Here is an 11,337-nt window from a genome sequence, read left to right as displayed (position 1 = left end):
TTTAAATTTTTTCTCATTTGCAATAGAATAAAAAAAATTTAATTAAATTTTAGTTTTATTCTCTTTTTGTGACGGAATGAGCAACACAATAATTTGGCCACTAAAATTTATAATTTTTTTAATTTTAGCGATGAAAAAATTTCATCGCTAAAAGATTTAAATTTTAATTTAAATTTTTTCCAATTTAGTGACGAATTTATTCTGTCATTAAATAATGTTAAATTAAATTTTAATTTAAAGGATTTAAATTTTTTAGCAACGGAATAAAAAAAATAATTTTATTTTCTTTTAGCAATGGAATATTCAGTCGTTAAAAAATTTTAATTTTGATTTAAATTTTTTCTCATTCGCAATAGAATAAACAAATTTAAATTAAATTTTAACTTTATTCTCTTTTGGTGATAGAATTAATCCGTCACTAAAAGATTTTAATTTTAATTTAATTTTTTTCTCATTTAGCGATGAAATAATTCATTCATTAAAAGAAATTAAAATTAATTTTTAATTTTAATTTCTTTTAGTGACAGAATTATTCCATCGCTAAATTATTTTCCATTAAGTTTTAATTTTATTTTCTTTTAGCGACGGTATAATTTCGTTGCTAAATTAATAAATTTAATAAAAAATTTGAAATTAAAATTAAGAAAATTATTTAGCGACAAATCTTTTCGTTGCTAAATTACAAAAATATTAAAAAAATTTATTGATGGAATAAACTATCGCAAAAATTTAGCGACAGTTATTCTATCGCTAACTTGTCACTAATTAGTGACGAAAATATTCTGTTACTAAAAAGTATTTTTCTTGTTGTGAAAGATTAATTCTTTTACTTCAACTCTTCTTCTTCTTCTTTTTCTTTTTTTTTTTTTCATTCTCCTCAAGAGAACATTTTTATGAGAGTAACTTTGCTCAATTTCGTACATGCCTTGGGTATTTATAACTTTTGCTTCTTCAATGCACTTGTCAATTTGTCCAAAGAATAAAAGCTTTAAAACCTGTAACCTGTAAACAACATTTAATGAAGGTATCATTGTTTGAAAATGAAGAATAGTTGTATTTGATGCTGCAATCTTAGTGGTTATATTTTTGAATTTTCAAAGAGTATTAGCCAAGTAAGAGAGATTGTTACTCAAATGAGATATAAGATTACTCGGGTGATTCTAACAGTTAGTTGATTAAGATAAATATTACTTGACTACTAAATAATCTTATTTTTTTAAAATTATCAGTTACATGAGTTATTACTTGACTATTTAGATTTGCTATTCTCAATTAAAAATGATAATACTAGATTATAAACATTTCCTAATCAATTAACTTTTAACCACTTTGTTGTTGTAATATGTTACTCAATTAAACGATTTTGATACTCAACTGAAAGATATCATTTCTTGATTAAACACTTTTGTTAGTCGATTAAATTTTCAAATACCATTATGTCCAAGAATTGTTACTTGATTAAGAAATTAGAATAATTCTTAGTCAATTAATCCTTTGAGTCCATTTCTATTTCAAGAATTATATATTACACGATTAAAAAATTATGTTACTTGATTAAGGTAAATGTTACTCGATTAAGAATAACTTCTTGGTCGATTAATCTATTGAGTACAATTTTGTCTAAAAAGAATTACATGATTACAAGGATATGTTACTCGACTAAAATATCTCTTAATTGATGAACTCTTTTATTTACTCGATGAACATTAGTTCATCATTTATTCGAGTAATGTAAATGAGTAATCAATTAATATTTTAAATATCATGACTATACTCGATTACAAAGGGAATTTAGTCGAATAAGATACTCATTAATTGACTAAAATATTTCATTACTTGATTAAAAATGATTACTCAATTAAGTACACAATTTTTTAATTGATTAACTTGTTGGATCTTGAAACCCTAAGAGACCTTATTCAATTAATAATATACTTTATTCGAGTAATGTTTGAAAGTTAGTTAAAATTGACATTCCTAAATTAATATAATTACTTGATTAAGATGAATTTTTACTCGAGTAAAAAATATGTTAATCGATTATCTTAGTACATTACTCAGTTAACACCTTGATGTTTTATAACCTTAATTACTTGATTATTGATTTCAAAACTATATCTCTTAACATTAAATACTGTAGTATTAATCATTCAATACTTGATTATCATATTTTAATTAAATTCTTCAAACAGTCGAATGATTTATTTATCAAGCAATAAGTACTTAACCTTAAAGTCTTTCAATATCAACATCATTAAATTTTGAAAATTTTGTATGAATTTATTAAAATGCTAAGATCCTTAAGTACTTGATGTTTTTCCTTCTAAACATCAAACAATCAATTTCAACTCCTTAAAGAACTTTCAAATGATTTTTCAAAACTCAAATACCATTATATTGAATAAATACATCAAACTCATCTGCACTTGAATTTTTATAATCATTCATTCTTAATGAATTTTATATCAAAATGATTTTTGCTCAAATATTTAAGGTATTCAAACCTTTTTAAATTTGTAAAACATTTGAGTGAATTTATAATTTTCACTTATATATTCTTTTTGAACTAATGTATCAAGATTGAGAACACGGGGACTTGATGTTTGTTGCCTAAATATCAATTTGAAATATATTTCTTTTAACACTTCCAAATGCATTTATCTTAAATTTTAAGTTTTAGATGATTCTTCCAATAATGTCTTCTAGAGTAATGTTTTAGTTTAAATTTACTTTATGTGTTACTCGAGTAACACATGTTTGAACACTTAGGATATCATCTTAAGTCATTCAAGTGTGTTCAAGTATACTCCAAGCCTAACAAGTCATATTTGATTTCATGATCACTTGTATATATGCTATGGACACTTAGATTAATCTTTGAAAACCTAGGGTAACATATTAAAATTAATCCTATTGAAGCTTATGTATAATCCTATTGGTGCTTATGTCTTCCAAGTATTTAATAGCTAGTTAATGGAGAAACTTTATTAAAGTTTTGCATTTAGTTTCTCATCATCCAAACATCGTCAAAATCAAACTCAATACTTTCATAACCTAGAGATGAGATCTCCTTGTCTTGCTTTCTATTTTGTCCCAAAATGGAAATTCTAATTAATTAGATTCATACACAAAAGTAGATATTTTCCAAAACTTAGAATGTTCTGTTGAACTTTGGATGCAAAAATCACCTATATATAAAGGGATTTTTCTAGCGTTAGTTATGAATTTTCTCGTAGAATCTATCTTGAAAACTCAAAATGGTACACTATTGCATATATAATAGTCCACTTCATTGATTTAATGGTACCAATTAACATCCTCGAGAATGCAGTGTTATAAAGAGATCGTAGTTACAAAAATGTCACTACTAACCCCCTCCCCCCCCCCCCCCCCCCCCCACACACACACACACACGAAAGAACTTCAAAACAAGAAAACCCAACCTCCACCAATAGATACGGTATCCCAAATACTGTGATGCCCTTGCAATATGGTTGCACAAAATATTAGAACAAGCAATAGTAGAAGATTTCTAATGTTATAAAGGGAATTGACAAGTGTTTTTGTTTGTGATCAAAGGAAAAGACAACAAGTACACAAAGTCTACATAAAATACTATATGAACATTTTTATGTTCATATTTATTTATTTTTTTAATTGGTTGCTTCAAAGTTGGGTTGAACCCAACAAATACAAGTCAAATAGGTGGTTCGAAAGAGATAGATTAGTCTAGTATGGATAGGCCTCAATGACGGAGGGCAGAGCTGGGATTGAGATGATGTTATAGCGTGGGAAGCCTCCTTTCTCCAGCACTTGCTTCCATTCAGCCTCTGTCCTCTCCTTGCCACCGGAAGTGTGAGCAAGCATTATCAGATCCAACACAAACCCTGCGTTGTCAAACTTGCTTTCACCTTCTGGCTTCAGAACCACTTCCACTAGGATCACCTTCCCTGTCTTCTCCAGTATCGCCTTCCGGCAGTTCTGCAAGATCTTCACGCAGTCTTCGTCGCTCCAATCATGCAAGATCGCCTGCAAGCATGCATGCATCCATCCATCCATTAGTTCCACACAAGTTAGATTAATTAATAAGGAATTAATGTCGTGCATCTGTTTCTTTCTTTTACCTTCATGAAAATTGCATCAGCCTCAGGAACAGACTTGAACATGTCGCCCCCAACATGGGAAACTCCTGGGTACTCGGGCGCTGTGGCCACCACATGTGGCAAATCAAAGTTGATAGCTTTGATGTGTGGATAGGCCTTGGTGATCTCGGATATGGATGTCCCAATCCCGCCTCCCACGTCCACCAGTGACCCAATGGAACGGAACCCATCTCTGTAAGCAGTCACCATGGCTGTAGTGGTGACCTTGGCCGTACATCCCATTGCAGCGTTGAAGACCTTGCTGAAATCTGGGTTGCCAAAACCATACTCCCATATCTCTTGGCCGTGAGCCTTTTCGAACGCAGTCCCGCCTTCTCGCACGCACCTGCTAAAATAATGCCAAGGGGCCATTGCCCTGGGGTCGCTCTCCATCAGTACGATTGGAGCCAAGCTCACCTCAGCATCACGCACCAGCAATTTAGAGGCGTGGGTCAGCCCGTAGAGGGTCTCTCCGCCGCCGTTGATTGCAGTGAAGATCTTTTTCCGGACCAGAAATCTCATGATGCGCCCCAGGCTAATGACTGTTGGAACTCTAAACTAAAATTGCTTAAAGATTTCGTCAAGCCCAAGTTCAACATTCTGGAAGATCCAAAAGTCTTTTATTTGAATTAAATTATCTTGAAAATGTAATGCTTTATTTACTTGTCTTTTAGACTTCTCTTGTAATGGCTATATATGCCAAACGTTGTTTTTGCTGAAATGAGAGGAAGTTGAACTGCTCTCCTGTCATATTTTCTTGTTCATACTTCTCAATTCTATCCGAAAGCCTTCAATTGGTATCAGAGCGCTTTCAAAAAAATGGCAACAAGAAATATAGCCACTCCATTTCCACATATCTTCAATGGAGAAGATTATGACTTTTGGAGCGGCAGATTTGAAGTTTGGCTGAAAGCATTCGACTTGTGGAATATAGTCGATAAAGGTTTTGTTGAACCTGAAAATGAAGAAGCACTGAGTGATGCTGAAAAGAAAGTTTTGCTGGAAAACAGAAAGAAGGATACAAATGCTCTGAATCAAATTAATCTCGCAATAGAAAAAGTGGTGTACGAGAGAATTTGCAAGGCAAAAACTTCAAAACAGGCTTGGGAGATTCTGCAAAAGGCTTACAAAGGCGATGAACAAGTCAAAAATGTACGGCTTCAGATTTTGAGATCAGAGTTTGAAAAATTAGAGATGAAAGAAAATGAAAGTGTTGCAGAGTATTTTACAACAGTTGGTTCTATTGTGAATCAAATGGCCTCAAACGGTGAAGTTTTGGATGATCTCAGGATTATTCAAAAGGTTCTTCGTTCTCTTCCAGAAAAATATTTCAGCTTGGTTACTGTCATTGAACAGACACGAGATCTCAAAAGCTTAACTTTGGAAGATTTGCAAGGAGTCTTGAAAGCCCATGAAGTAAAGATTAACTTGTTGTTTCCCCCATCGAAACAACCGGACCAAGCTCTTAAATCTCAAGTTACAACTACAAAAGGTCATGACTCATCAAATCAAGGCAAAGGCAAGAATTTCAGAGGACGTGGTGATTCGAGTTCTCGTGGACGAGGAAGAAATAATCAGCACAATGATAGTAATCAGAATGACAGTAATGAAAAATTTCAACAAAGAGGAAGGGGAGATCGTGGTTATCAAAGAGGCCGAGGACGCGAATATATTGAGTGTAACTATTGTCATAAACCTGGACACAAAGTTGCCGATTGCTGGCACAAACAAGCAGATAACAAGAAAAGTCACTATGTTGAATGTGATTACTGCCACAAGCCTGGACATAAAATTACAGATTGCTGGCATAAACAAGCTAATGACAAGAAACATGAAACAGGTTTCTTTCATCAAAGCAAGAATGAAGAGACTCTGTTGCTTGCTTCTCATGACAGCACGGATGATGAAGTGTGGTACCTTGACAGTGGTGCTAGCAAACATATGACAGGTAACAAAAAATTATTTTCTAGTTTATCTAGAATTGATCACGGTGAAGTAATGATTGGTGATGCTAGTACTCATAAAATTGAAGCTGTTGGTGAGATTTCTTTTAAAACAAAATTTGGAAATGTTGAGAAAATGTCTTGAGGTTTATTTTGTTCCGGGTTTGAAAAGTAACTTGCTTAGTGCTGGTCATCTTATGAAGAAAGGATATAATTTGCATATGCATGATAATGCTTGCACTATATTAAAAGGAAATCAAGTTATTGCAAAAATTACTGTGGCCTCAAATAACTTTGTTTCCTCTCAAACTTGAGACCACAAATTTATCTTGTTTTGCTGCTGCTGAAAAAAATGTTCCCAAGCTATGGCATGAAAGGTTTGGGCACTTGAATTATGGAAGTTTGAAGCTATTATCAACAAAGGAGATGGTTAAAGGGCTGCCTAAAATTGACCAAGTTGAAGAGATTTGTGAAGCATGTCAACTTGGAAAGCAACACAGAGATCCATTCCCACAACAATGAAGTTGGAGAGCTAAAAGGCCTTTAGAACTTGTTCATTCTGACATTTGTGGAAAAATGCCAACTGAATCTCTTGGTGGCAGCAATTTCTTCATCACTTTTATTGATGATTTCACAAGAAAGGTGTGGATTTACTTTCTCAAAGAAAAGTCACAAGCATTTCAAGTTTTTAAAGATTTTAAAACAGAAGTTGAGAACTATACTGGGCTTCGTATCAAAACCTTGAGAACGGACCGCGGTGGTGAGTATATTTCAAATGAAGCAGAAAAATATTTCAGAGAACAAGGAATAAGGCATGAGTTGACAGCTAGCTTTACACCACAGCAGAATGGTGTAAGTGAAAGAAAAAATAGAACTATTGTTGAAAGTATGAGATGTATGCTTAAAAGAAAAAATTTACCAAATAATTTTTGGGCAGAGGCTGTTTCTTGTGCAGGTTATCTTATTAATCGATCTCCAACAAAGTATTTGAAAGATTGCACACCACATGAGGCCTGGTATGGAAGAAAGCCTGATATTCAACATTTAAAGGTGTTTGGAAGTGTTGCTTACTCACTCATTCCACAGGCAAAAAGAAACAAGTTTGATGATAAGTCTGAGAAATGCATATTCGTTGGATACAGTGAGAGAAGCAAAGCATACAAGCTGTATAATCCAAAGACCAAAAAGGTTGTGATAAGTCGTGATGTTCGTATTGATGAAAATTCAAGCTTTGAAGATACAAAAGAAAAAGCAATTGAGCTGGACATTCCTTCAACCACAGAAAAAGATTCAGAAGAAGAAAATCATTCTTATTCACCAAGGACTCCATCAAATTTTTCATCAGAATCTTCACATACATCTTCTCCAAGTCCTCCAAGAAGAATGAGAAGTGTACAAGAGCTTTTAGATTCAACAGAGCCTGTTGAATATGATGATTCTGTATTTTTTGCTTTCTATGCAGGAGAAGATCCAATCTCTTTTGATAATGCAAATAAAGAAGAAGTATGGAAAAGAGCCATGAAGGAGGAAATAACAGCTATTGAAAAAAATGAAACTTGGGAGCTTACAAATCTTCCTCCACATAAAAAACCCATTGGTGTTAAATGGGTATACAAAACAAAAATGAATGCAGATGGCTCCATCAACAAACATAAAGCAAGGCTTGTAGCAAAGGGGTACAAGCAAAAAGAAGGAGAAGATTTTACAGAAGTTTTTGCTCCTGTGTCAAGGCTTGATACAATCCGATTAATGATCTCTCTTGCAGCTCAAAACAATTGGAGGATTTTACAAATGGACGTAAAATCAGCATTCCTAAATGGTGTGCTAAAGGAAGAAGTCTACCTTGAACAGCCTCCTGGTTTTGTGAAAAAAGGAGAAGAAGATAAAGTCTACAAGTTGAGAAAAGCTTTATACGGGCTGAAGCAATCACCAAGAGCTTGGTACAACTGCATCAATTCTTACTTCGAGAAGAATGGTTTTCAGAAATGTCCATTGGAACACACTCTCTACACCAAAATCAGTCCACATGGAGGCTTCATATTTGTAAGTCTTTATGTTGATGACCTTATTTTCACTGGTAATGATTTAAAGCTGCTGAATGATTTTAAGCTCTCAATGAAGAATGAATTTGAAATGACTGATCTGGGTGAATTACATCATTTCCTTGGAATTGAAGTTCATAGATCCAAACATGGAATTTTTATCACCCAAGAGAGTTATGCAAAAGAGGTTTTAAAAAAATTCAGAATGGAAAATGCAAATCCTGTTTCAACGCCTTGTATCACAGGATTAAAATTGAGCAAAGATGGCAAGGGAAAGCTGGTTAACTCAACTATGTTTCGAAGTTTGGTTGGGAACTTGATGTACTTAACAGCTACAAGACCCGATATTATGTATGCTGTAAGTTTGGTTAGTAGATTTATGGAGAAACCATTCTCTAATCATTGGGAGGCAGCAAAAAGAATCCTGAGATATGTGAAAAAAACTCTTGACTATGGTATTTTCTATCAAGCAAATGTGTCTGTTAACCTTGTTGGCTATACTGATAGTGACTTAGCAGGAAGTATTGATGATAGCAAAAGCACTTCAGGTTATGTTTTTGATCTAGGGAGTGGAGCAATAGCATGGTGTTCAAAGAAACAACCAACGGTTGCACTCTCTACCACAGAAGCAGAATATATTGCTGCTTCTTTCGCAGGATGTCATCTACTCTGGTTACGTGGTATTCTGGAGAATCTCAAGCATGGTCAAATAGGTCCAACAATCTTGTTCTGTGACAACAGTTCATCTATTTCAATTTCGAAAGATCCAGTTCTTCATGGAAAAACAAAACATATTCGGATTCGGTACCATTTCTTGAGGGAGCTTGTGAATGAAGGTGTTGTTGTTGTTAAGTATTGCAAGACCAGTGAACAAAAGGCTGACATTTTCACTAAACCACTTGGAGGGCCAGCTTTCTCAAAAGTTGCAGCAAGTCTAGGAATGAAGAGTAAGTTTGGTTTAGGGGAGGCATTGTTGGAACTCTAAACCAAAATTGCTTAAAGATTTCGTCAAGCCCAAGTTCAACATTCTGGAAGATCCAAAAGTCTTTTATTTGAATTAAATTATCTTGAAAATGTAATGCTTTATTTACTTGTCTTTTAGACTTCTCTTGTAATGGCTATATATGCCAAACGTTGTTTTTGCTGAAATGAGAGGAAGTTGAACTGCTCTCCTGTCATATTTTCTTGTTCATACTTCTCAATTCTATCCGAAAGCCTTCAATGACATCCGGGGACGGACCGTCGATGGCGGCGGCGATTTGGGATAGGCTGATTGGGCAGCCGTGAGAGTGAATGATGTCAGCTACGCGGAGCTCCACAGCAGATTTGAGTGCCATAGAGTCTGCAAAGCTCAGCATTTGTTGCCATATCTCTGCTTGGCCTTGCAACAATTGTATTGCCTCTGCATCAATGGCCTCCTTCTCCATAATCATCTCTCTCTCTCTCTCTCAATCTTTTAGTGTTTAACTAACTGGTAAGTATCCAAGCAGAAGAGGGCTGGTTTTATAGAGCTAGGCATGAAGTCTATTGAACCATATATCTGTGTATAGTCCATCGTATGGTTTTGGGTGCGTAAGCGTTATTTTTGGTTTACTTAATGAGCGAAGTGTTGAATAGTCTGTTGTTATTTTTCCAAGTATAGGATGCGTTTCCATCTTTGCTTCTAATATCAGTCAAAGTCCTAAGTCGGAACTAAGCAGATATAATTCAATTTCCAGTGCCCTTTCAGTAAAGGTTGTTTTATTTTTATTTTCAGTAACGGTCAAACACAATCAGTCAAACATCTTTGGAAAAAAAGACTTTTCTTTATAATCTTTTCATTTTTCATTAAAAAAGTTTTTTTTTTTGTTGGTTAACATGATTTTAAAAACTATATTAATGGTTCTAAAATCAGGAAAACACATATTTTCTTCTTTAGCTAGGAGAAATAATGCCTTATTTCAATGTTTTTAACGGAAATGTTATTTAAATACTCAATTTTGATATATTTTTATTTTATAACATAGCACTTTGTGCATTGATTTATTGTATAATTATGTGTTGTATCAATATAAATGTACAAGATCTCAATGTAAACTTGAGTATCTAAGTAGCTATTTCCTATGGGAAAATTTAACCAAAGTACCAACAAAAAGCCACATGTAGATTCTGATTCCCGACATTTTTTCTCAAAACGCTATTAAAATTTAGTGGCATTTACAAAAAGCCATTAATATCTCAAAACACGCCGCACAAATAGCAATTCTATAGCATATTTGATATCCCAAAATGCCATTAATATCTCAAAGAGAGGATTTTTTATTTATTCATTGTTTGCTAGATGTAAAGGGTTGATCCAAGACTAGGTAGATCTTAACAGGGTTGAGCATACCAAAGAAACCCTGATAGGCTTTCGTGGCACCATAAGCTCCTTTACCCCTTAAACTTGGATGCATGCGTGGTGGGGGATCATGTCGGGACCTAGATGGGAGAACAAAGGGACTTGAGCACTCGAACACTGAATCCCTAACACAGTAATGCCTATCCAACCATCTAAACTATCGCCTGGTGAGACAGTAGGAGGAGAGAGAGTTGTTAATTTCACTGTTGTATTTGTAGAGAAAATGTGGTTTTAGAGGAACATTATTAAGGAATGGCGGGAATAAATGAGAGATGTAGAGATTGATCTTAATTAGATGATATCATCTATGCATGGGGGGAGGGGTTGAAAATATTTTTAATTTGAAATCTTTACATGTTGACGCAATGATTGAGGATAGAATAAGGTTGGGATATGCATGTTATCTGTGGAGATGCATGTGTCTTCTTTTTCTAGATATATTGAGTTGGATCAAGGAATAGATGAATTTACAGGTGGTTTGAAAGTTGCTCATTTACTGGTGGAATATCAATGGACGCCTTCCATGTGTACTAATTGTCGTGTGTTTGATCATCTTTTATTAAGACGTCCTAAGAATCATTCTCAGCCCCAGGGTTTTGAGAATATTAGGAGAGAATCTGCTAATAAGTCCATCATTGAGATTGTTGAACATGCTTCTAAATCTATCTCTGTTAAGTAAACTGAGATGGGGTCTTTGATAGAAAATTAATTATTTTGTCTTCTTATGGAGAAAGATATAGATATTTCTTCTCCTAGAGAATTGAATCTTCCTATTAGTGGAGCATTTGTTGATGAAACAGAGATGGATATAGAGAACAATAGTAAAAGAG

At 33.9% G+C, this 11,337-nt stretch overlaps 1 protein-coding gene across 1 annotated transcript; it reads right to left on the bottom strand.

Annotated features, from left to right (window-relative positions):
* Positions 1 to 3,522: 3,522 nt before the first annotated feature.
* On the bottom strand, positions 3,523 to 9,591 carry LOC127810790 ((R,S)-reticuline 7-O-methyltransferase-like). Its single transcript, XM_052350340.1, has 3 exons — positions 9,354 to 9,591; positions 4,125 to 4,700; positions 3,523 to 4,029 (listed from the first exon to the last, which is right to left on the bottom strand). The coding sequence occupies exons 1-3, from the start codon at positions 9,558 to 9,560 to the stop codon at positions 3,730 to 3,732; spliced, it is 1,083 nt and encodes a 360-aa protein (XP_052206300.1). The 5' UTR covers positions 9,561 to 9,591; the 3' UTR covers positions 3,523 to 3,729.
* Positions 9,592 to 11,337: the final 1,746 nt, after the last annotated feature.

Source organism: Diospyros lotus, chromosome 10, assembly GCF_014633365.1.
Source record: "Diospyros lotus cultivar Yz01 chromosome 10, ASM1463336v1, whole genome shotgun sequence".
In the NCBI taxonomy this organism is placed as follows: domain Eukaryota; kingdom Viridiplantae; phylum Streptophyta; class Magnoliopsida; order Ericales; family Ebenaceae; genus Diospyros; species Diospyros lotus.
The sequence above is the reverse complement of the archived record's forward strand: the minus strand, read 5'-3'. Positions and strand labels throughout refer to the sequence as shown.